The following is a 27,163-nucleotide window of genomic DNA, read 5'->3' on the forward strand; positions in this document are numbered from 1 at the left end:
ATGGTATTGTGCGCGAGGCTAGATGGCTACTTGCCCACTCTCATTCGTGGTGGTGCCATAATAAAACACTACAAAAGCTATCAAACTATCACTCATGGGCCACCCATAATAAACCCTTTCCTTGTCCGCACCACCCGCTTAACAGAGGGTGGTGCGATCTATCTGACGCATCACCGGGGGCAAACTACCTGCCCTCCAGGACACCTACAGCACCTGATGTCACAGGAAGGCCAAAAGGATCATCAAGGACATCAACCACCTGAGCCACGGCCTGTTCACCCCGCTACCATCCAGCGGTGAGGTCAGTACATGTGAATCAAAGCTGAGACTGAAAAATAGCTTCTATCTCAAGGCCATCAGACTGTTAAACAGCCGTCACTATCCTATTTCCACCCGCTTACATAACCCTGCACCTTAGTGGTTGCTGCCCTATATACATAGACTTGGAATCACTGGCCACTTTAATAATGTTTTCATACTGCTTTACTCATCTCATATGTATATACAGTATTCTATTCTACTGTATTTTAGTCAATATCACTCTGACATTGCTCAATCTAATATTTATATTTTTCTTAATTCCATTATTTTACTTTTAGATTAGTGTGTATTGTTGTGAACTGTTAGATACTACTGCACTGTTGGAGCTAGGAACACAAACATTTTTCGCTACACCCGCAATAACATCTGCTAAATATGTGTATGTGACCAATACAATTGGATTTTAACTGAGAGAGAGATGACATATCTTTGTGACTGTGAATGGGTGAATGTTAGATCCCACTAGAGGTGAGGCAGAATAGGCTATAAACATCGACCCTGTGTAGGCCTAATTACCAAACAAATGCACGCACATACCCCTGAGTAAATACGCTGAGACGTGGTGCACATTCCGATGCGTGCAGGCTTTTTCTACGAGAATATCCTAATGTACATCATATTGTCACTGTCAATGTGGGTGTTTTCACTCTTGATCCCTTTCAGACAATTTTTGTGAACTCAGTGAGGTTCCTTACATTTTTTTGTCCAGTGTGAACACTCAAGCATTTCAGACTTCTCAAAAGAGCCCCGAAGCAAACCGAACTGAAACCATTTCAAGAGGTGGTCTGAGTTAGTTTCGCCTGGATTCCGTGATCTGGATCCTTTTTTTTAGGTCAATGTGTACACAAAGCTCCCCAGGTTCACTTGTCATTATTCCCGCACCACACACTATACTACTGCAACACTGTTTTGTTTTTGTTTTTACCCCAGAATTCACTATTTTATTTTTTATTTAACCTTTATTTAACTAGGCAAGTTAGTTAAGAACACATTTTTATTTACAATGACGGCCTACCAAAAGGCCTCCTGAGGAGACAGGGGCCTGGGATTCAAATAAACAAATACAACATAAATATAGGACAAAACACACATCCCAACAAGAGAGACAACACTACATAAAGAGAGACCTAAGGCAGCAACACATGACACACAGCACGGTAGCAGCACAAAACATGACACAAACATTATTAATATTATTTTAAAGATGACTACATGTGAAAACACCCTGAAGTTACACGAATTCCCCTGAGACTGTGCTTCCCCTTTAAAGGACTTTGGTTGGCCGACACGCACAGGTAGGCATCACGCTGGCCTGGGCGTGGCCCCTTACAAGACAAGTGGACAAGCGAGGAGGCTGTCGCGCATGCGTGAGCTCGAAAGTCTGTTTTATAACAATTACTCCGGGAGAGCGAGAGAAATTACGCAGGGTGTGCACAACTTGTTTTAATCCCCAGACCGAAGAGGAAGAGATTTAGTTTCTCCCCTAGCGGCAATACTGTATGGACTATTGGTGGGAAAAAGCAGTATTTCCGCAGCAAAAGTCATTTTTAGAAGAAACTTGCCAAGACTTTGGTAAAGTTGATCTTCAACCCGCTGGCGGTGGGATTCAGTTCAACAGCTAGCTGTCCAGCTGGTTGAGGGATTTCACAGATTGGGGATTGTATTTTTAAGATTACTATATTTATTTTTTTAGCTTGTTTTATTAACAGTCGTCAAGATGAAGGACCGATTGGAACAACTTAAAGCAGTAAGTGAGGTCTGGGAAGTGTGACAGGGGCACCTTTTCACAGAGCGAGACAAACGTTATAACCTCCTGTGTGGGCCAGCATGCAAATTACAAGTGGTCTATGCAAGAAAGTGTATCATTCGACAACATTATTTAACTCATTATTGGTCTTATTCGGCAGTTTACAAGCTATTCATCAGCCTATTCGAAACCCTATTTGGACTGCCGCTATTGGATTTGATTACATGGCTACATAATTAATTACTTTAATTACGATTGAAAAGATGCATGAGAGACGATGGAAAAGAGAATCGTTTCTGTTATGTTTTTATTTTTCATAAACTTGGATATTTATACTGAACTAAAATATAAACGCAACGTGCAACAATTTCAAAGATTTTTACTGAGTTACAGTTAATATAAGGAAATCAGTTGATTTTAAAATAAATAAATTAGTCCCTAATATATGGATTTCATGTGACTGGGCAGGGGTGCAGCCATGGGTGGGCCTGGAAGGGCATAGGTCCACCTACTTGGCAGCCAGGCCCAGCCAATCAGAATACTTTTCCCCCCACAAAATTGCTTTATGACAGACAGAAATACTCTGCAGTTGTGAGGCTGGTTGGACATACTGCCAAATTCTCTAAAACAATGTTGGGGGCAGCTTATGGTAGAGAAATGAACATTAAATTATCTGGCAACAGCTCTGGTGGACGTTCCTGCTGTCAGCATGCCAATTGCATGCTTCCTCAACTTGAGGCATCTGTGGCATTGTGTTGTGTGACACAACTGCACATTGTGTGACACAACCTTTTATTGTCCCCAGCACAAGGTATGCCTTTGTAGTGATCATGCTGCTTAATCAGCTTCTTGATATCCCACACCTGTCACTTGAATGGATTATCTTGTCTAAGGGGAAATGGTCACTAACAGGGAAGCGTATGGAACATTTCTGGGATCTTTTGTTTCAGCTCATGAAACCAACACTTTACGTGTTGTGTTTATGATCTTGTTCAGTGTCATTGCCTGTATCTCTCTTGGGGACATGTTGGTGTCTTGTGCGGCAGTCAGTGAGTGGGGGGGTGGAGGTTGAGGACAAGGTAACGGGATCACGGGTGTGTCACGTGTGTCCTCGCGTGTGCAGTGTGCCCTCGCGTGCTTCAGGTATTGGAGAATGTGGCGTCACGTGGTCAGTTGATTTCTGATTTGGGCTGACAGTTGTAGGCTTTCATTCCCACCATTTGTTTATAATCTCCTGTAATTAAGCTGCAGTTGTAATTGACACCTATACTAATTAACAGTTAGTAGTGTTAATGCAAGGCCTATAGTGGGGAGATTGGTGATTGTTCTACATCTCAGATCCCTTTCCACACTCTATTAGCCTAGAACTTGTATTGGGTATTTAGACATTATCCCACTCAATGTGATAGTCGGTAGCCTAGTTTCTAACACAAAACAACCAGGATGTAAATTTCCAGTTGTAGAATGTCTGGCTCGCCTTTGGGTGAGACGCTGCTGATCCACTCCAGCCGTGTCAGATTCTGTTACCATGGCCTTACTGTTGGACAAATATGTGCCATGTTTAGTTTGTCAAATGGTGCCCTGAGTCGTAATCTCCCAGGTACAATGGGTTTCTACTGGGAGGGTAAGTAAAGTCAAAATGGTGTGGCAGTTTGTTCAGGGATGACCATTTACATAAAACAAGACCTGGAGGCCTTGAACATCTGTAGGGTTCTCATCTGTTTTCCTTCTAATGTTTAACTTGGTGTGGCTGTATTGTTGTGCTCGGAGCATGAAAGGTCAGCTGACAGGTGCAGTAGACAGAATGGACTACAACAGGAAATGGGAGGATCATTTCCCTGGACACACCATATTATATTCAGTCTGGTCTTTGTAGTAACTCTACAGCAAGATCTCCATATAGATTGCCTTCTCTGTACAGCAGTCTGACTGTACTCTAGAGACATGTTCAGACATGCATCCTTCAGGTACACAGTGACACTCAAAGTGGGTTTGTCTTGTGTTCCATAGTATGGCCTTTATGCACTAGTCTCACTCCAGTGCAGTGTCGCCCTCTAGATCAGTCACAATATCCAGAGGCTTATCTCCCGGGCTTCAGTCACAGTAGCCTTTGACAGAAAGGTTGCCTCTCTAACTTCAATCTCTTTCCAGTCTATCCCTCTCTCTCCACAACCTGTCATTCTCTCTCTGCGGTGTAGTAAAATTCACATTGGGAAAGGTTCAGCTCTCGGAGAGGAAATGTTGATCCCAAATCAGTTATTATGGATCGTGTAATCTAATCAGAGCCCCAGTCCAACATAAGCATGATCTGTTTGTCTGTAAAGTCATTCACGGCGTTAATGTACTAGACTAGATCCAGGAAGAGCATATGGTTGAGATTAAGCATTGTGGCGGAATTACAATGTGAGGACCAATGAAATGGCTCCATTATGACGACCCTATAGATCGAGGGCCAATCGAACGTCTCCGCGTTAAGCACGTATGTCTATCGACGAATGATCAGTGATGCAGTGCCGTTGTAAAGACTGTCTAGGTATTTACCCTGTTACAGGGGAAATATGCAACTAGACATACCTCGAGCAACGTATGCAGAATCTGAAGCCTCTATTCGCAAAGGCAGGTGGAGTTGTAAATCACAAGACGGGTTTGCTGTTTATGAGCCTGGTTGTGGAAGTTTCTTATAACCGATGACCAACGGGAGAGAGAGGGAGACACTCCCTCTTAACCTTGTGGTCTCGGTGTTAAACTGACGCACACGATACTCATCACAACCCTCTCTCTCTCTTTCACACATTTTATTCCCTCTCTTCCTTGTTTATGCTGAATGAGAGCGACTAAGTGAGAAGACAGGAAGGAAACGAGTGCTTAGTCTTATCTCACTGCCGCAGCACTACCACTGTGTGAAAGAGAGCGAGAGACTGTTTGTGTGTGTTTTGACTAGGCATGCGAGTGTGTCATGTCTTTATGTGTATAGTGCCAGTGTAAATCACAAGTGTATTGATATACAACTCTCTCTTGTTGTAAAAAAATAAATAAAAAAAATAGAAGATCCTGGTGAACGCTGTCCTTTCCAGTTTTTTATGATTTTAAAAACAGACTGTGTTTTGTGTCCAACCTGTATGTGATGTGATTGACAGGGAAATTAACTCTGAGACTTTTGAGAACTTAAGTGGCCCTGTCTTGTCTTGACTTAGACCAGGTCCCGGCTTCCCGATAGCAATTGAACTTACAGGCTGACTACACCGCTCGCGTCGGGTGCGCGAGTGTTGCAAAATAAATTTAGAAATCTGTTATTCAATTATTGCACCCACACTGCTCGCGCGCGTCTGGGTTGCCAAGGGCTAAAATAGAAGTCCTTTCTATTTCTGATGCAGATCACGCTGCAAGTCCTGCCTCTCCCATCTCCTCATTGGTTTATAGAAGCAGGTACACACGTGCCATCTCCTCATTGGTTATACCCACGTGGGTGACTGAAAGACGAACGAGGTCAGTGGTGGTAATGCACCTAATTTATGAAAGTTGCCAATCTCAATATAAAGTGAAGAGATGATTAGAAATGATTCGTCTGACCGTTTTATGTGTGGACTAATTGGTGGATTAGAGGACCTTGTGCATTTCAGGTACAATAACAACTCAATGTTTATATCCCAGGACAAATTAGCTCGCAAGAGCAAGCTAGCTAAATCGGACAAATTAGCTAGCAAGTGCAAGCTAGCTAGCTAAATTGCCATAAATGTTTAATGCTTTTCGACCTGTCCCCAAATTAATATAATTGGTTCAGAGTTTGTTTTGGTATTTTAACTTGCATGTCGTGATCGCGTTTGGTGTGGGGGGACAAAATACATTTATGCACGAAGGCGCACACGCGCAGTCAGTTTGGGTTCCGTGTTAGGCTTACGAGTGTTTTTAAGGATGTATCTTTTCTACAACAGCCGAAGATGTAACGTGCGTTTATTTTCAAAACATAGCGTAGAGAGAATGGTTGCTAAGTGCGTTGTTGGAGAATGTGTCGATATTGATGGGATTGAAAGGGTGCTGTTCTCGGATCAGCTTTCTCCAGCTCAGATGGTTATAAAGTGATTGCGTCTAAGTACCTAGATTGTGCGGATCTTCTTTTCTTTTAGAAGTTTTCTACTGCACCTCGCCCGAACAGGTGTGCGTTTTTCTTTCGCCTCCATCCAAATCTTAACATTATAATTAGTTTACAAGACTGATGATGGATCAGCTCCTAGAGCGATATTACCACCTACAGTAGCAAATATTGAGGTGGTTTATTCAAACGCTTACCCAATAAAAATGCACTAAATCACCTATTTGGTGCATTTTATGCTACACATGAAGTATATTGAGACTAATTGCAGACAGTAGCCTACAAGTAACAAAACTGAACTCGACTACTTTTTATATTTTATGCGGTCATCTCGGTTTTAATTTGAAGCGTTCTAGAGTTAGTTTGTATCAATTGCAAAGACATTGCCAACTTTGTATTTGTAGTCAACTTTGTTCTGAAGACCAATCAATCAAATGTGTATATATCCCTTTTTACATCAGCAGATGTCACAGTGCTTATACAGAAACCCAGCCTAAAAACCCAAACAGCAAGCAATGCAGATGTAGAAGCACAGTGGCTAGGAAAAACTCCCTGGGAACCAGGCTCTGAGGGGTGGCCAGTCCTCTTCTGGCTGTGCCGGGTGGAGATTATAACAGTACATGGCCAAGATGTTCAAATGTTCATAGATAACCAGCAGGGTCAAATAATAATAATCAGTGGTTGTTGAGGGTGCAACAGGCCTTAGGAGTAAATGTCAGTTGGCTTTTCATAGCCGATCATTCAGAGGTCGAGACACCAGGTGCGGTAGAGAGAGAGTGGGGGAGAGTCTAGAAAAGAGCAGGTCCAGGACAAGGTAGCAGGTCCGGTGAACAGGTCAAGGTTCCATAGTTGCAGAAAGAACAGTTGGAACTGGAGTAGCAGCACAACCAGGTGGACTGGGGACAGCCAGGAGTCATCAGGCCAGGTAGTCCTGAGGCATGGTCCTAGGGAGGGAGCATACTTAAATTCATATAGGACACCAGATAAGGCAGGAGAATTACACCAGATATAATACTGACCCTAGCTCCCCCGGCACATAGACCAGGGGTTCTTAAACTTTTTAAGCCTGGGACACAAATTAGAAAGTCTGTTTTCCTGGGACCCAAGTTTATGAAAACATGCAACTATATGTAAATATTGGTACATTTCATTGCTCTTATGCAAGCCTAAAACAAATGCAGTATAGACAAATAACAATTAAATATAATAATATAAATAGCTATTCATGTTTATTTTTGATCACACAGATGTAGAACAGAAAACGCATACGCGCACACACAAACCTAATGAGAGGTGGTGTGTGGTGTGTGTGTGGTTGATGCTTCAACCAGCATGTCTATTTTGGCCCCAGTTTTTGATTGTGCAACCCTGAGGCATGGAGTCTGTTTCTGTATGCCAGAGTTGAGAACCCTGACTCGCATAGGTATGTGGTGCCAAACTGGATCAGAACATCTACTGCTTTCTCAGCCAGGCAGAACACTTCCTGCTGTAGATGAGCAACCCAGAACTGTGAATGGGTTTGCCTCAAGCATCTTGCTTCAATTAGTTTATTCCAGTTCAGAATAAAAATGGTTACTTGAATTTTAATAGCAAATGTTCCAACTTACACTTGTTTTCACCAATCACTTCTACAGTAAGATGTACAGTAGGCCTAATCTTTTTTCATCTTCAAATGTACTGTTAGTTAGGGTTGCACACAACCAAAGCAAGCTAGCTAGCTACTGATAAACGTTAGCTATCTAGCTATATTAGCTGTGTACAAGGGAATTGTTTGAAAGAGATCTACTACTATGAGAGAGAGTACTCCCTTATTTCTGCATATCATCTGTTATAAAACGACAACAATGCTAGCTGACTGACTTTTCCACTGTCGAAGCACTGTTTCCTGACGCATTCTGCCCTGTTCTGAAAGAACTCCCTGGGTTTACCGTCATGCTATGGATGTTTGTTCAGGACGTGTCTTCTTAATTTGTACGTTTTGAGACTCGTTACTAAGCACTTCCCTGCACAAAAGACATTGTGGGCGCTCCTCGGTATTTCTCAGTTTGTATGAAACCAAGAGAGAGAAGAAACGCATCACCGTATTTGCGTTTCATGACGATTGAGCTCAGCCAGAACTTGTGGCTAGCTTGACTCATTTGATGGCGAGTGGGAATGACAAGTCATTGGCTGACAGCGCATCATCTGCTGCTGAACCACAGCGTTGCAGCGTGTGGGGCCGCGGAGTGATCTTCAAGAAAACTGCAGAAAAAAAGATCTGGTGAACCGCGACGAATACGGGCATGTCCTTCCCACTCGTGCAGCTGCCAAACTGACACCACTGCTAAGCAGAAAGCGCACTGAGAGCACAGTTGCACTTGGCCAAATCAATTCCAGTAATGAATTGAAGAATTATACATTTATTCTAACGCATCGCGACCCACCAATAACAGGTCCGCGACCCATACTTTAAGAAAGGCTGATATCGACTATTGCAGCACAGATACCGGAGGCTGAGACGGGGGGTTGGGGGACACTGTGCCTGTCTGACGATACCCCCAGGACAGGGCCAACCAGGCAGGATATAAGCACAGCCCCCACACCACTAGAGGGATATCAACAGACCACCAACTTACTACCCTGAGACAAGGCTGAGTATAGCCCTCCCACCGCACGATTCTGAGGGGGCGCAAAACCGGACATGAAAATCACGTTAGTGACTCAACCTACTCAAGTGACGCACCCCTCCTAGGGACGGTGTGGAAGAGCACTAGTAAGCCTGTGACTCAGCCCCCGTGACTCAGAGGCAGAGAATCCCAGTGGTGAGGGGGGAGCCGGCCAGGCAGACAGCAAGGGTCTCTCACATGGATAGGCAGACCATTCCATAAAAATGGAGCTCTATAGGAGAAAGCCCTGCCTCCAGCAGTTTGCTTAGAAATTCTAGGGACAATGCGTCTTGTGACCGTAGTGTACGTGTAGGTATGTACAGCAGGACCAAATCAGAGATGGGTAGGAGCAAGTCCAGGTAATGCTTTGTAGGTTAGCAGTAAAATCTTGAAATCAGCCCTAGAGGCTAGCACTGGAGTAAATTGATCAAATGTTTTTGGTTCTAGTAAAAGATTCTATCAACCGTGTTTAGCGCTAACTGAAGATAACTTTGTTTCTTTGGGACCTAGAACTAGCATCTCTGTTTTTGTCTGAGTTTTTAAAAGTCAAACATTTTCCACCATCCACTTCCTTATGTCTGAAACACAGGCTTCCAGGCTAGGCAATTTTGGGGCTTCAGCATGTTTCATTGAAATGTACAGCTGTGTGTCGTCCGCATAGCAGTGAAAGTTGACATTGTGTTTCCGAATGATATCACCAAGAGGTAAAATATATAGTGAAAACAATAGTGGTCCTAAAACGGAACCTTGACGAACACCGACACTTACAATTGATTTCTCAGAGCACAAACCATCCACAGAGACAACGGATATCTTTCTGACAGATATCTAAACCAGGCAAGAACTTGTCCGTGTAGACCAATTAGGGTTCCAATCTCTCCAAAAGAATGTGGTGATCGATGGTGTCAAAAGCGGCACTAAGGTTTAGGAGCATGAGGACCGATGCAGAGACTTGGTCTGACGTCATTTACCACCTTCACGAGTGCAGTCTCAGTACTATGATGGGGTCTAAAACAAGACTGAAGCGTTTCGTATTCATTATTTGTCATCAGGAAGGCTGTGAGTTGATGTGCAACAGCTTTTACATTTTTATTGTGAGAGGAATGGGAGATTCGATATAGGCCAATCGTTTTTAATTTAAAAATGTTTACATTTTCCGGGTCAAGGTTTGGCTTTTTCAGGAGAGACTTTGTTGCTGCCACTTTTTTAGTGAGTTTGGTACACAGCCAGAGGATAGGGAGCCGTTTTATTATGTTCAACATATAGGAAGGCCAGGTAGTATCAAAAATGCATTTTGCGTTCTTATTCTCATCAATTAGGTTGGAAAAATAGACTGAATGAGCGGCAGTGAGGGCTCTTCGATATTGCCTGGTACTGTCTCTCCAAGCTAGTCAGAAGACTTCCAGTTTGGTGGAGTGTAATTTCCATTCCAATTTTCTTGAAGCTTGCTTCAGGGCTCAGGTATTTTTCTGTATACCATGAAGCTAATTTGTTGTGACAAATGTTTTATTTTTTTAAGTGGTGCAACTGCATCTAGGGTATTACGTAAGGTTAAATGTAGACGCTCAGTCAGATATTGGCGGTCACAGAGAGATGGCTAAACCATGATGTTTAGCGGAGTTCTTCTGTGTATATAAATGGATGGCAAGAAAGCATAATGACGCACTTAGCTATTCTACGAGTGGTCTGAGGCAGGCGTTAGATTACGAGTGGTCTGAGGCAGGCGTTAGATTACGAGTGTTTTTCAAGTGCAACATAAATAACGATGGTTTTGGGAAACAGCTCAGATTTAACAATGCTCCAAAGACGGTTCTAACGATAAACTTAGATTTTTTTTTTCTTGTCGTTTAGCAGACACTCCTATCCAGAGCAATTTACAGGAGAAATTAGGGTTAAATCCCTCGCTCAACTCGTGGTCATACTGTGCGACATAAAAACTGACGTTCACTGTGTTAGTACAACAGTTGTAAAAGCAATGGCAAAATTGACTCTAAAGGTAAAAGAGGAGACTTAAGTGAAAGGATCCGGTCGAAGTATAAGTTTTAATGAAGTGCTTCCGAGGTACAGGGTAGTCATGTCAAAATGCAAAGGCTAATAGCGCCAGAGGCTTAAAAGGATATTAGCCTATAATAACCTTAGTGGCTAAAGAGCAAATGGCAACAAAAAAGCCTTGCGGCTAAAAGGCAAAGGTCTGTAGAGCCAAGGCCAATGGCAAGTGATGCTTCCTGAATCACAAGATTATATAGTCAAATTACGTTCATCATTAGACGATAGTTGATATGAAACTGATACAACTTTAAATTGAACAATAAAAACAGACTTCTTGAGTTCTGCTACTTTTATAATGGGGTAAATACATTTGAATGTAATCACTTTTTGACAGCACCCCATTTTGAATTGAACGAAACCTTCCATACATATTTGCCCGTTGTTGAAGTGGTCAGAAAGTTACATTTTGGACCTGAATGCCAAAATATTCAAGAGATAAACGTGCTCGAAGTTGACCCATTTTTCAAACCCAACTGACCATGACTGAAACATCCATGTTTGGCTGATTAAAAAAAGAAAGAATTGTTGGCCACAAACACATATTTAGCAGATAGCATCTAACAATCCACAACAATACCCACAAATCTAAAATAATGGAATTACGAAATATCTAAATATAAGGGAAAAGAATTCTGGGCTAATGTAAGGAATGACACACAAAAAAAAAAATACTGCAAAGTTGTTTAGGAGCTAGAAGCAGAGCTGCCATGTCTGTCAGCGCCATCTTTACTGATCGAACAATGAGATCGATATTTCACTGGCTGTATAAATGTGAAGCATCCGCTTGGCGTTTCCACTTACTACAATATATGGTAGTGCGAGGAAGCCCATTGGCCGGCAGTGGGAGAAGATGAAAGGAGACGGATTTTAGCTGACATTATGCAAATTTTCTCATCGATGAAACATTTGATCTCAATACCGGTTTCTGTTCCAAAAGCTACGATCTGTTGCGAACAGAGTGGACTAAGTTTTGTGGACTTTACTCTTTGCCAAAGTTTTAAAAAATGTAGATGTTTAGAAGGAATGCAAAGGTGAATTGAGTTATTGCACACGTGCACTTCAGAGTAGGCGTTCCCTAACGGAAATATGCAAATGTTTACTAGAATGCGCCAATAGGCTCTCGCTAGCTCGTGCATGGCTTTGCCCACCTCCTTGCTTGTTCTACCCACTATGACTCATTATTTCCCATTTGAAATGATGGGCTGAGGTCTATCTTGGTTTAGTTATTAAAAAAAAATCCTGCAGCTCTTCCAAGTCTAGGCAAGCTTTCAGTTTTATTAATTTATTGCCACCATGGCCTGCCGGTATAACTGCTAAACTGCTTGCTGTATACTGTACTACGTGATTGTACAAATGGATTGAATTCTGGGTTTACTAATGTGTTAGTTCTAATTTGTTGACTATAACGTTAATATGGTGACAACTATGTCGGCTGTGAAGGTTATGGTATGAAGGTTTGGAGAGGTTTTTGCACCTGGTCACAGACAGCTGTTGTGTTGTGCACTCAAGTCCACAAGCAAAGACAAAAGGTGAGAGGAGGAGAGCGTGTAGATGCAAGATGGAATTATACAACAAGCAAAGTGATGATGCTGTATGTGGCTGCTGTGAAAGTGAACTGTGTGTGTGGGTGATCATGGGTGTATTCATTCCGGAGATTCTGTTGCAAAATGTTTCTTAAATGGAAGCAAGCTGAACTAAACGGGGAGGGAGCTACCTGAATGTGTCCAATAGAAACTTGTTTTGTTTCGACTAATGAGACACCCCAGATCAGCCAGATGCAGGCTAGAGTGTGCAAGGTGGTATTGAATGTGTCACTGTCTGTCACCTTGATTACTCCAATTTGTATCTCGACCTGTGCACCTGCGTTATAAACTGTCATATGTAGGCTAGGTTGTAGCAACCTCATGATGGTGTAGGGCAAATTCGAGTATCATGTAATAGCCTAAACCTATCCATTTTACATTGAGCTGGGTGAATGGAATGTGAATGACAGTCATCCAATATGCTGTAATAGAAATAAAGCCATGCTCATAAAAAATATCTTGACCAGCACTAACTGCCACTGAATTGAAATTGTTTTTATAGTACAGAGATTGACATTCAGCAGTTAAGAAAGATCAAGGTTGGATTGTCACGAGTTCCTGAGGCCTATAACTCTGTGTTCGGTCTATACTTCAGAACTTAAGTTGTTGGAGCGCTTACGCATGTTATAATTGTAAGCAGGGAAATGACATCTGGGTTGTCGTCTTTGGCCTTCGGATCGGCCCCCAGAGAGAGGAAGGAAGGGGGGGATCTATGCTCGCGCTCTCCTTTCCTGTAAAAGGATAGGGAAGCGTTTGTTCTTATTTTATTCTCCCAAAACCCAGTTATATAATGCTCCAACTATTTTAGAGTGCTTGCTCTCTTTTCCTCCCCATCTCCCACTCGCCATCTATCTATCTCTATTCATCTATCCACCTACCCACCCACCCTGGGGTCCATAATTATTGCCACCCTTGATAAAGATGCGCAAGGAAGACTGTATAAAATAAATAATAGAAAAACTGAGCTATATTGTATGCTACATTTTTGGGGGAAATTATATTATACTAACACAATTGCTCAGAGAACGACATTGTATACATGCAGTTGAAGTGTGAAGTTTACATACACTTAGGTTGGAGTCATTAAAACTCGTTTTTCAACCACTCCACAAATTTCTTTTTAACAAACAATAGTTTTTCAAGTCGGTTAGGACATCTACTTTGTGCATGACACAAGTAGTATTTCCAACAATTGTTTACAGATTATTTAACTTATAATTCACTGTATCACAATTCCAGTGGGTCAGAAGTTTACATACACTAAGTTGACTGTGCCTTTAAACAGCTTGGAAAATTCCAGAAAATGATGTCATGGCTTTAGAAGCTTCTGATAGGCTAATTGACATAATTTGAGTCAATTGGAGGTGTGGATGTATTTCAAGACCTACCTTCAAACTCAGTACCTCTTTGGCTTGACATCATGGGAAAATCAAAAGAAATCAGCCAAGACCTCAGATAAAAATTGTAGACTTAGTCTGGTTCATCCTTGGGAGCAATTTCCAAACGCCTGAAGGTACCACGTTCATCTGTACAAACAATAGTACGCAAGTATAAACACAATAGGACTACGCAGCCGTCATACCGCTCAGGAAGGAGACGCGTTCTGTATCCTGGAGATGAATGTACTTTGGGGTGAAAAGTGCAAATCAATCCCAGAACAACAGCAAAGGACCTTGTGGAGATGCTGGAGGAAACAGGTACAAAAGTACCTATAAAACGAGTCCTATATCGACATAACCTGAAAGGCCGCTCAGCAAGGAAGAAGCCACTGCTCCAAAACCGCCATAAAAAAGGCAGACTATGGTTTGCAACTGCACATGGGGACAAAGATTGTACTTTGTGGAGAAATGCCTCTGGTCTGATGTAACAAAAATAGAACTGTTTGGCCATAATGACCAACATATTGTTTGGAGGAAAAAGAGTGATTGCAAGCCGAAGAACAACATCCCAACCGTGAAGCACGGGGGTGGCAGCATCATGTTGTGGGGGTGCTTTGCTGCAGGAGGGACTGGTGCACTTCACAAAATAGATGGCATCATGAGCAAGGAAAATTATGTGGATATATTGAAGCAACATCTCAAGACATCAGTCAGGAAGTTAAAGCTTGGTCACAAATGGGTCTTCCAAATGGACAATGACCACAAGCATACTTCCAAAGTTGTGGCAAAATGGCTTAAGGACAACAAAGTCAAGGTATTGGAGTGGCCATCACAAAGCCCTGACCTTAAACCTATAGAAAATTTGTGGGCAGAACTGAAAAAGCGTGTGCGAGCAAGGAGGCCTACAAACCTGACTCAGTTACACCAGCTCTGTCAGGAGGAATGGGCCAAAATTCACCCAACTTATTGTGGGAAGCTTGTGGAAGGCTACCTGATGCGTTGCTACCAAACACTCAATTAGTATATGTAAACTTCTGACCCACTGGGAATGTGATGAAAGAAATAAAAGCTGAAATGATTCATTCTCTATACTATTATTCTGACATTTTTTGCCTTTACCTCCCTTATCTCACATCATTTGCTCACATTGTATATAGTCTTATTTTTTTCTACTGCATCATTGATTGTATGTTGTTTTACTCCATGTGTAACTCTGTGTTTTTGTATGTTGTCGAACTGCTTTGCTTAATCTTGGCCAGGTCGCAATTGTAAATGAGAACTTGTTCTCAACTTGCCTACCTGGTTAAATAAAGGTGAAAAAAAAACATTTCACATTCTTAAAATAAAGTGGTAATCCTAATTGACATAACAGGGAATTTTTACTTGGATTAAATGTCAGGAATTGTGAAAAACTGAGTTTAAATGTATTTGGTTAAGGTGTATGTAAACTTCTGACTTCAACTGTACATAAGAGCCAGGTTTTTAATACTCAGCACACTCCCCATGCGACACTGAGCCTTTTAATAAAATGTTTTCTCAGATTTGGAGACCACTTTCGGCGGGATCTTAGACCAGTGTTTCCTGGTCCTTCAGTACCTCCAACAGTACATCATTTGTATTGTAACCCTGGACAAGCACACCTGATTCAACTTGTCAACTAATCATCAAGCCCTCAATGAGTTGAATGAGGTGTTTTTGTCCAGGGCTTCAACAAAAATGTGTACTGTTGGAGGTATTGGAGGACCAGGGTTGGGAAACACTGTCTTAGACCATTCCTCCATACAGAATATTTCCAGGTCCTTGATATCATTTTGTCTGCGCTTATGGACTGCCGCCTTCAATTCAAACCACGGGTTTTCAATGAGGTTCAAGTCCAGAGAACTTCTATGGGCTAGGCGGGACGTGACTGTCCCACCTGCGGGACACACTATTCAACAGCCAGTGAAATAGCATGGTGCGAAATACAAAACAGCAGAAATTTCATAATTTCATTTTCTCAAACAATCAACTATTTTACACCATTTTAAAGATAAACTTCTCGTTAATCTAACCACATTGTCCGATTTCAAAAAGGCTTTACGGCGAAAGCATAAAATTAAATTATGTTAGGACATAAACTTACAAGAAAAACCCCACAGCCATTTTCCAAGCAAGGACATGCATCACAAAAACCAAAAATACAGCAAAAATATTCACTAACCTTTTGATCTTCATCAGATGGCACTCATGGGACTTCATGTTACACAATACATGTATGTTTTGTTCGATAAAGTTCATATTTATATCCAAAAACCCAATTTTTCGTTGGCGCGTGATGTTAAGAAAATGTATTCCCACCAAAACCTCCGGTGAATGTGCACATCAATTTACAAAAATACTCATCATATAAGTTGATAAAATTTACAACAGTTATTGAAAGAATTATAGATATACTTCTCCTTAATGCAACCGCTGTGTCAGATTTTAAAATGGCTTTACGGAGAAAGCACATTTTTCAATATTCTGAGTACATAGCTCAACTATCAAAGCAAGCTATACAGATACCCGCCAAGTTCTGGGGTCAACTAAACTCAGAATTAGTATTATAAATATTCTCTTACCTTTGCTGATCTTCGTCACAATGCACTCCAAGGACTCCTACTTCTACAAGAAATGTTATTTTTGTTCAAAATACTCCGTTTTGTTCGTGCGTTCAGATCACTATCCAAAGGCATAACGCGCAAGCGTAAATCCAGACACACAGTCATAGTTCCATTACCATTCGTAGAAACATGTCAAATGTTGTTTACAATCAATCCTTAGTGTCTTTTTTAACATAGAACGTCGATAATATTCCAACCGGACAATAGTGTATTCATTCAAGAAGAAAAAGAAGGAACGGCGCGCTAGCGGGCTCGCGCAACACCAAGTCCTTTGTCCCCAGGCAGTCCACTCATTGACTGAGCTCCTATTTTCTGCCCAGTAACAGGAGAAGGATGAAACACGTTTCTAAAGGCTCTTGATAGCCAATGGAAGTCTTAGGAAGTGCAACGTGACCCCACAGACACTGTAGTTTCGATAGGGATTCAAAAGAACTACAATTCTCAGATTTCCCACTTCCTGGTTGGATTTTTCTCAGGTTTTTGCCTGCCATATGAGTTCTGTTATACTCACAGACATCAATCAAACAGTTTTAGAAACTTCAGAGTGTTTTCTATCCAAATCTACTAATAATATGCAAATATTTGACTCTGGGCCCGAGTATTAGGCAGTTTACTCTGGGCACGCTTTTCATCCGAAAATGAAAATACTGCCCCCTATACCTTAAAGTTAATTAACCATTTCTTTGTGGATTTGTATTAGTGCTTAGGGTTATTGTCTTGCTGGAAGGCCAAGTGTCAGCCTCCTATCAGAGGCAACCAGGTTTTTGGCTATAATGTCCTGGTACTTGGTAGTTCATGATGCCGTTGACCTTTAATAAAGGCCTCTGGACCAGTGTAAATCAAAATTGGCCATTCCCGGTCTAGACTATCCTATCCGCCAATCAGGGCTGTGTATGTAAATATATTTACATTTGTATCAACGCACCCACACGATCAGAATGAGCAGTTCAATGGCAAAAGGAAGCTCAAGAAAGAAATGATAAAATATGGATTTGGAGTTAAATTCATGAAATGAATACTGATTTTTATTAGACTTACAGTACAGTGATTGCATTTAAAAAAATAAAAGATGGGGGCTTTAACCCTCTTCTGGGCCCAGCTGATTTAGCCTAGTGGTAAGTCTGTTTACGTGTTTATTTAAGCAGGAGAGGTCAGCTAAGAACTGGTTCTGTTCCCTCTCAGCCATGTCCTCGCCCTTCACAGTGTCAATATCTCCAAGCCTTGTGGTCTCTACTCATGACGTCAGTGTGTAGTGTGCATATACTGTGGATCCACTGTTTGAATACAGTACATGCAGTACTGATATTGCCTTCTGCTTCTCCTCTTAGACATGTGACAATGACGATGAGGAAGTGGAAATTGCTATCGACAATGCAGCTTTTATGGATGACTTTTTCTCTCAGGTGAGTTCCTTTTTCCGTGTGTGACTGTGTGTGTGACTGTGTGTGTGACTGTGTTTTTCTCTCCGTTTCAGATCGAGGACATCAGGATCAGCATTGATAAGATTGATGAGAATGTGTCTGAAGTCAAGAAGCTCTACTCGGTCATCCTGTCTGCCCCCACATCAGACCAGAGTAAACATACTGCCTCTGCTCCCTCCCTTCCCTCTGTCTTTGTCGCTTGTTACTGTCAGTGTTTTTTTTTTTTCAAATTTAATTAGCGTTTTTTTTCCTTCAGAAACACAGGATGACTTGGAGGCTGTCACCAACAACATCAAGAAGATGGCTAACAACGCCCGGAACAAACTCAAAAGTGAGACCCTCACACATGATACGGCACAAACAGACTAAATGCTGATTGGTTAATACGGGTATGGGTGAATACTGATTGTCGAGTCATGTTGATTGATTCTCAGCCATCGAGAGGGATCTGGCGTCTGAGGAAGAGGAGAGGATTTCAGCCGACATGCGGATACGCAAATCACAGGTCAGCTTCCGCGAGTTCTCATCTTACCCTTTACCTGACCCTGTGCCTAACCATCAATGTGACCATAGAAATGAATATCAAACCATTGGGTTGTTACGGCTTGTGACCCTGTCCTGTCCTCCCAGCATGCAGTGCTGTCCAGGAAGTTTGTGGAAGTGATGACCAAGTACAATGAGGCCCAGGTGGACTTCAGGGAGAGGAGTAAAGGACGCATCCGGAGACAGCTAGAGATCAGTGAGTTACACACAGTCTTAGTTTTATATACATACACATGTGTGTTAAAATACTGAAATGATCCTGGTGTTTCTCAGCTGGCAAAGCCACGACTGACGAGGAGCTGGAGGAGATGTTAGAGGGGGGAAACTCGGCTGTCTTCACTTCAGGGGTAAGAAAGTGTTTTAGTGTGTGTGTGCGCGCGTGCGTACGAACTAACCACCTCCTCTCTTTAGATCATGGACTCTGGGATCTCGAAGCAGGCCCTCAGTGAGATCGAGGCGCGACACAAAGACATTGTGCGTCTGGAGAGCAGCATCAAAGAGCTGCATGACATGTTCGTAGACATCGCCATGCTGGTGGAGACCCAGGTACACGTCTCGTCCTCCGATCTGTCTATTCAGTCATTAATTGATATCTCCATCCACTATTTCAGATCTACATTTGAAATCCTACTGTCTGACTTTGTTTCTGTCTCGTTTGCTTCATCGTTCCCTGTCTGTCATCTGTTTTTCCTTTCTCTTTTCCAGTACGCTCTTCCCTTTCTCCTTCCGTTGTGCTTTCCTCCTCTCTCCGTGCTTTGGGACAGAAGTTCCCCTTGTGTGTGTCTATCCATCTGTCTCCCTCCCATCACTCATTCATCTTCAGTTAGGAGTCTACATTCTCAGTAAGAGTCACATTTGATTCAACATCTTAGTAGCCTACAGTGGTCTGTGAATCACTAAAGCCACGTTGGAATCGACCCAACCCCATACTGTAGTCACCACACAGCTACATATAATCTCTGTAACCACCTGTATCTCATTGGTTGTCCTATGCTTTCCGAGGGAAAGTTTTGTGCGAGGTAAGCGCCTTCATTCTTTCTAATATAATCCTCTTTGTGACGTTTTTGTCTCTGATGTATTCAGTTAGAGTGCAAAGTTTTATTTGTTCTACCGTAATTTCCGGACTATTGAGCGCACCTGAATATAAGCCGCACCCACTGAATTAAAAAATTGTTTTTATTTTGAACATAAATAAGCCGCACATGTCTATAAGCCGCAGGTGCCTACCGGTACATTGAAACAAATGAACTTTATACAGGCTTTAACGAAACATGGCTTGTAACAAAAATAAATGGGCTTTAACGAAACACGGCTTGTAACAAAAATAAATAGGCTTTAACGAAACACGGCTTGTAACAAAAATAAATGGGCTTTAACGAAACACGGCTTGTAACAAAAATAAATGGGCTTTAACGAAACACGGCTTGCAACAAAAAATAAAAAATTAGCAGTAAGCTTTAGTTGTCTTTTTGCACTGAGTCAATTCCTCACGCTGCTGTTTCCAATGTCTTATCATCGACTCATTAAGACCAAGCTCCCGTGCAGCAGCTCTATTTCCTTTTCCAACAGCCAGATCAATCGCCTTCAACTTGAAAGCTGCATCATATGCATTTCTCCGTGTCTTTGCCATGATGAGGGTGACAAAATGACTACCGTAATCAGAATGATGGGAAGTTTGAGAGCACTCGATTTAATCTAAACAGTAAACAAAAAAGTTATTTGACCTTAACCCGTTCGGCAATTTCATTGGTCTAATGAAAGCTTCATGCCGCCAAAAAACTGAGCACGTCACAGAATGTGTTTTTTTGGGAAAAAAAATGTGAATGCGGGAAAAATCCATATATTAGCCGCGTCATTGTTTAAGCCGCGAGGTTCAAAGCGTGGGAAAAAAGTTGCGGCTTATAGTCCGGAAATTACGGTATATCTGTATACTCACTGTGTGTGTGTGTTTATTTTTATGTTTCAGGGTGACATAGTGAACAATATAGAGGTGCAAGTGTCTAAAGCTGTGGACCACATAGTAGTGGCTAAGACTGAGACCAAGAAGGCCATCCAGTACCAGAACAAAGCACGCAAGGTACTGCACCCCATCCATCAGCTAGAACCGCTATCTACCTGAACCTAATCAACTATGCTACTGTCCCTGTTTCTAAGAAGCTTCTATGCGGTTAGCCCGAGATGTGCTCTTAAGGGACCTACCGTTATTCCTTATGGTCCAAATACCTTACAGGTTATTTACCGGGGTAGACTGGCTCTGGCAACCAAAACAGCCAAATACTTCATCTAAACATCAATCGTTTCTTAATTGCACCACAGTTCTAGAAACATAAACCCCTTTACTTTCATATCACATCAAAAATAATTTCACCAATGCAAAATATACACTTACTGTTTTAACCTGCTTTAACACAGTTGCAGCCATTGGTATTTTTGCGGGCCTTCCTCCGTTACACAGGTTTTCAGAGCATGCCAGGTAGCTGATTAGGACAGGTAGTCCCTCTGTCTTCTGTCCGTCTCTGTCTCTTCCTCTGCACATCTCTTTCCTGCAATGTCCTGCCCCCTCTGCCAGGGTGGAATGATGGACAGAATTTAGAGCAACATGGACCAATCAGTGGGCTTTGTAGAGTGGGCGGTAGCTGACCCTAAGAAAGCCGCCAAGTTTCAGCAGGAGGCCCGTCATGTGAGTGGCTATAGAAAGGCCCTTGTCTCACCCCCTGGCCCCTCCCCCCTGCTCCGTTGACCAGCCTCTATTGGCCTGGTACCCATCGATCCCCATCCTAAACCTTGAATCATCCTCCTCCAGATCTGGACCAATACCCCCCGGAAAGAGGAGATGGATATATATACACACACACACACACTGTACACTTCTATGGTCGTTCTCCATCTCGCTATTTGTATTTTCCGCTTCCTTTCTAGCTGTATATAATTTCCTTCTTTCAACAGTAACTACAGTTGTATGTGTTTTTTCCAGTTATTTATGATCACTTTATGTAACATTTAGCTCTGAGTCATGCATGTGTTTTTAGGCTGTTTGAAAAGAGATGTTGTCGCTTTGCCCAGGAATACGTGGTGAAAAGTGGACATGACCGTTTCTCTACATAAAGTGTTGATTGTAGTCAGGGCTTGATAATCATCTTTTCCTCCCTACAGAAAAAACTGTTAATACTGGTTACTGCTGTTCGGAAGTGGTCACGATAGTGAACACAGATTTTCTCAACAGAAAACATTTTGTAAAAGTGGTTTCCCACAAGAAAATGTTCTTCATAGCAGACACCTATTTGTTCCCCACAGAAAAAGGTGATCATATTGGCTATTGTGATTATCGTGCTCGCCATAGTGGCTCTGATTATTGGGTTGTCGGTGGGCTTGAATAAGAAGCAGTGATGGAAGGTGTCTGAATAAGAGTTGTGTAAAGGGTGAGTAAAGCAGGGGGGGGGGAACTGGGGTGTCACAATGGGGTGCGGGTGGATCTGGAACTTTGGCTGTTTCCATTTTCCTTTCCTTCGACTGTCTCTGGGTGTGGCGTGAAGGTATTTAAATGTTTAGGCGTTCATGCTCCTTGGCCTATTTTATGAGGTGTGTTGGTGCTATCTCTGGGTGTACTGCATGTCTTATCTGGACTTCCTTCCAAGCATTTCACAAGTGCACTCGTTGCTTATGGTAAGGGTTAGGGGTCCATAGAAATGCCATTATGTATCTCTATGGCTGGGTCACTGGTTGGAACTGTGTGTCAGTCCCCCAATGGTGTCTTTGGGCTCTGTGTGAATGTGTAGGGTAGTATATGTGGGTCTAAGTTTCTCATTGGGGTCTTTGGGCTGTGTCCTGTTTGACTATGAGTGATGACTCGCTGTGTTATGATGGGCGGGATCGTCACTTGCTGTCAATCGCTGACTCGTATCGGCCAATAGAAGCTCTGCATCCTCTGCATCAAAGAGCCCCCGGTTGATCAGAATTGCCTGATGATTGACAGTGCGTGATATTCCCGTCCATGTTCAGAGCTTCATTTCCCTTGGTAGTTCTGTCTGTGTATCACCGCCTCATTTATTACCATAAATAACTGATGTATTTGTTCTCCCATGTTTGTTTTTTCTCCCCCTCTGTAGAAGACAATCATTATAGCAGTGGTCTGTACTGTGCTTGCTGTCCTCATCCTCGCCATCATCCTATCACAGACAGTAGGGTAATAGAGGGACCACGGCCCTCACCCACCCAACCTCTCCATCTTCATAATCACTCCATTCTGCCCTCCTCCAGCTGTAACGGCAAAGAGGGGGATGTAGACTCAACCAATCACTTCCATTGCCCTGGGATCCTCCCCCTCTCTTACTGTACATCTGACCAATAGAAAAAGGCCCAGCTGATGAGACTGGCTGGTGTCTTCCCTAAGGTGGCTGAGAGGATGACCATCAGCTGGGAGAGAAACAAGAGGACCAAAACTTAGACTGTTTATGAGCCTCTGATAATGCCAATAAAAAGGGAATCTTAAGTAATGTATATCCTTACCCTCACACAACTAAATGGACACCATGCAACACTTCAATGGCATTCTCTGAACTGCTTTCTATGTATCCTGTGATGTGATTGATCTTGATCCACACTGAAGGGAATCCATGACACTCCTCTCTCCATTACAAAAACCATTGACTTAATGTATCCCTGCCACCACCTGTGCCTTATTGTCTTGCCATGATGACCCTCCAAGCTGAAAGGTAGCCAGCCAGCCAGCCACAGCCTCCTCCAGCCCACAGGGGAACGGTACATTGACCTCACCTATGATATGCACTGAGGATGGAAACCAGTGGATTTCACTTCAATTTATGTAAAGCAATGTGCATGTGTTTGATGCTGCTTGAATAGTGTTTTTTAAAACTCCCAAAGCACACCTAACCTCTGAGCATTTGGGTGAGATATGAGTCTAACATCTGATTTGCGCCTAAAGCCTTTTTTTGGTTTTTGTTATCTGTCCAATTTTAAATTAATTTCCATACCTCAGACACGGTGGCCAATGGCAAGGCTTTAAATGAGACACGGAGGGAAGATCTCAATTACGTACTCGTGTCGCCTCTCCTTCTCAAAACCCATTGGAGGGACCTCTTTCTTTCTCATCCAGTGGGTTTTGAGTAGGAGGGAGGATGCGTGGAGTATGCAATTGAGGTCATCCCTGAAGGTCTGGATATTTCAAGACTGTTTTAAATGTAATCTAACTTCACTGTAGTATTATGGTGGATGTCAGAGATTTTAATGATGGAATAAAATGTTTTTTAAAATCTTTTGGTTAAGACTGCTGGTGTTTTGGTTCATGCTGCATTGTGTAATACCTAGTTGGTAGACTTGGCACGTCTGAATGATGGGTTACACTGAATGTGGGATAGTTTGACTTTGTGAGTGAATCATTGACTGTAGGTGCACATTTTTCTCTGAAGAAAAACGTATTCATGGTAATAGGTTATCTGCTGTATTGAAATACAGTAGTTAACGAGTGGCAATGACAGCAGCACCTAGAGTCTGGTTTAAGGTACTGAAGTCAAGAGAAACTAAGTCTCTTTCTCACACACCCTCATTCTTTAATTCAGTCAAACAGGCCTGTACTGACACGCACACACTCCCCGCTGACCCTGCTCTCTCCTGTTCACTTGGTTCTTCCTTCCCTTTATCTGTCTCCGACGGGATGGTGGGGAAATAGGTTGTCTGTGCTTCCATTGGAGTTTGGATGAGATGCTTAGTCCTTCGGTTTGAAGGGAAAATGTCTTACTGCTGATTGAATTTCACGTTTGCAAAATGATCTAAGGAAAGTATTCAGACCCCTTGACTTCTACGTTACAGCCATATTCTAAAATGTATTTTTTTATTTATTCCCCCCTCAACATACAATACCCCAAAATGACAAAGCAAAAGTAGGTTTTTAGAAATGTTTGCAAATGTATTAAACTGTCACATTTACATATGTGTTGAAGCACCTTTGGCAGCGATTACAGCCTCGGGTCTTCTTGGGTATGACAGTACAAGCTTGGCACACCTGTATTTGGGGAGTTTCTACCATTCTTCTCTGCAGATCCATTCAAGCTCTGTCAGGTTGGATGGGGAGTGTCGCTGCACAGCTATTTACAGATGTCACCAGAGATGTTCAAGTCCGGGCTCTGGCTGGGCCACTCAAGGACATTCAGAGACTTGTCCCGAAGCCACTCCTGCATTCTCTTGGCTGTGTGCTTTGGGTTAGTTGTCCTGTTGGAAGGTGAACCTTCGCCCTAGTCTGAGGTCCTGAGTGCTCTGGAGCAGGTTTTCATCAAGGATGGCTGTACTTCGCTCTGTTAATCTTTGCCTCCATCCAGACTAGTCTCACTCCCTGCCGCTGAAAAACATCACTACAGCATGATGCTGCCGCCACCATGCTCAACTGTAGGGATGGGGCCAGGTTTCTTCCAGACGTGACACTTGGCATTCAGGCCATAGAGTTCAATCTTGGTTTCATCAGACCAGAGAATCTTGTTTCTCATGGTCTGAGAGTCTTTAGGTTCCTTTTGGCAAACTCCAAGCAGGCTGTCATGTCTTTTACTGAGGAGTGGCTTCCGTCTGGCCATTCTACCATAAAGGCCTGATTGGTGGAGTGCTGCAGAGATGTTTGTCCTTCTGGAAGTGTCTCCCATCTCCACAGAGGAACTCTAGAGCTTTCTCAGAGTGACCTTTGGGTTCTTGGTCACTTCCCTGACCAAGGCCCTTCTCCACCGATTGCTCAGTTTGGCCGGGCGGCCAGCTCTAGGAAGAGCCTTGCTGGTTCCAAACATCTTCCATTTAAGAATGATGGAGGCCACTGTGTTCTGGGGACCTTCAATGCTGCAGAAATGTTTTGGTACCCTTCCCCAGATCTGTGCCTCGACACAATCCTGTCTCGGCGCTCTACGGACAATCCTTTCATCCTCATGACTTGGTTTTTGCTCTGACATGCACTGTCAACTGTGGGACCTTTTACATAGACGGGGGTGTGCCTTTCCAAATCATGTCCAATCAATTTGAATTTACCACAGGAGGACTCCAATCAAGTTGTAGAGACATCTCAAAGATGATCAATGTAAACAGGATGCACCTGAGCTCAATTTCAAGTCTCATAGCAAAGGGTCTGAATACTTATGTAAATAAGGTATTTATGTCTAAACTGGTTTTGCTCTGTCATTATGGGGTATTTTATTTCACCTTTATTTAACCAAGTAGGCTAGTTGAGAACAAGTTCTCATTTACAACTGCGACCTGGCCAAGATAAAGCAAAGCAGTGCGACACAAACAACAACACAGTTACACATGGAATAAATAAACATACAGTCAATAATACAATAGAAAAGTCTATATACAGTGTGTGCAAATGTAGTAAGATTAGGGAGGTAAGGCAAAAAATAGGCCACAGTGGAGAAATAATTACAATTTAGCAAATAAACACTGGAGTGATAGATCTGCAGAAGATGAATGTGCAAGTAGAGATACTGGGGTGCAAAGGAGCAAAATGAATAACAGTATGGGGATGAGGTAGTTGATGGGCTGTTTACAGATGGGCTATGTGCAGTGATCTGTGAGCTGCTCTGACAGCTGATGCTTAAAGTTAGTGAGGGAGATATGAGTCTCCAGCTTCAGTGATCTTTGCAGTTCGTTCCAGTCATTAGCAGCAGAGAACTGGAAGGAAAGGCGGCCAAACGAGGAATTGACTTTGGGGGTGACCAGTAAAATGTAACTGCTGGAGCGCGTGCTACGGGTGGGTGCTGCTATGGTGACCAGTGAGCTGAGATAAGGCGGGGTTTTACCTAGCAAAGACTTATAGATGACCTGGAGCCAGTGGGTTTGGCGACGAGTATGAAGCGAGGGCCAGCCAACGAGAGCATACAGGTCACAGTGGTGGTTAGTATATGGGGCTTTGGTGACAAAACGGCGGGCACTGTGATAGACTGCATCCAGTTTGCTGAGTAGAGTGTTGGAGGCTATTTTGTAAATGACATCGCCGAAGTCAAGGATCGGTAGGATAGTCAGTTTTACGAGGGTATGTTTGGCAGCATGAGTGAAGGATGCTTTGTGTCCCAGAACCAATGTATTGTGTGTCGATTGCTGAGGATTTTTATTTAATCCATTTTAGAATAAGGCTGTAAAGTAACAAAATGTGGAAAAAGTCTTAATTTTCTTCATTTAGCTCCCTGCTTCTAATTTCTCTTTCAGATGACAGTGTGGTAACCTAGGACTAAGGTTATGAAGATTCTATGCACAATGAGATTGGCGCCCCCTGCCAATGACAGTAGGACATTGTGGTAACATATGTATGCGAAAACATTGGGTGAATATTTGGATAAATGTATTCTAATGTATCAATGATTCAATGACTGAAATATGTGCATAAGAAAATATGTATGATGTTATACTTGCACAAAATTCAACATAAATATAGTTATAGCTGTGATGTATAGTTATATATAGTTATACCCAGTCATGTATTTTATTGCACATGTATTTTTTTCTTCATGATGTAACTGTGTGTGTGTGTGTGTGTGGTCGGTCATACAATGTTGTTTCTCGGTATGCTGTGTCAGTATGTAATGTGCTGAAATGTTAGTGTTGGTCTTTTCAGTGATGAGTGGTTGTCAGTCATCCAGTGTGGTTGTCAGTCATCCAGTGTGGTTGTCAGTCATCCAGTGTGGTTGTCAGTCCAGTAAAGCTTGTTATGTAATAGAATGTTGTGTGTGTGTGCTATTAGTGCGCCTCTTGTCTT

At 42.5% G+C, this 27,163-nt stretch overlaps 1 protein-coding gene across 2 annotated transcripts; it reads left to right on the forward strand.

The window, feature by feature from the left end:
- Nucleotides 1–1,674: 1,674 nt before the first annotated feature.
- On the forward strand, nt 1,675–23,692 carry stx3 (syntaxin 3). Of its 2 annotated transcripts, XM_014212124.2 has the most exons (11): nt 1,679–2,068; nt 17,785–17,859; nt 17,931–18,030; nt 18,134–18,208; nt 18,312–18,382; nt 18,508–18,616; nt 18,694–18,767; nt 18,832–18,966; nt 20,387–20,497; nt 21,715–21,839; nt 22,527–23,692. In XM_014212124.2, exons 1-10 carry the CDS (start codon nt 2,039–2,041, stop codon nt 21,805–21,807), a joined length of 873 nt encoding a protein of 290 aa, XP_014067599.1. In that variant the 5' UTR covers nt 1,679–2,038; the 3' UTR covers nt 21,808–21,839; nt 22,527–23,692.
- The last annotated feature ends 3,471 nt before the right edge of the window (nt 23,693–27,163 follow it).

Source organism: Salmo salar, chromosome ssa09, assembly GCF_905237065.1.
Source record: "Salmo salar chromosome ssa09, Ssal_v3.1, whole genome shotgun sequence".
NCBI lineage: Eukaryota > Metazoa > Chordata > Actinopteri > Salmoniformes > Salmonidae > Salmo > Salmo salar.

Excerpts from the sequence above, each read along its gene's own strand:
- stx3 (XM_014212124.2), top strand. The coding sequence starts at position 2,039 with ATGAAGGACCGATTGGAACAACTTAAAGCA. Across the intron at positions 2,069-17,784 it reads GATTGGAACAACTTAAAGCA|ACATGTGACAATGACGATGA; the intron begins GTAAGTGAGGTC and ends TTCTCCTCTTAG. Across the intron at positions 17,860-17,930 it reads TGGATGACTTTTTCTCTCAG|ATCGAGGACATCAGGATCAG; the intron begins GTGAGTTCCTTT and ends TCTCCGTTTCAG.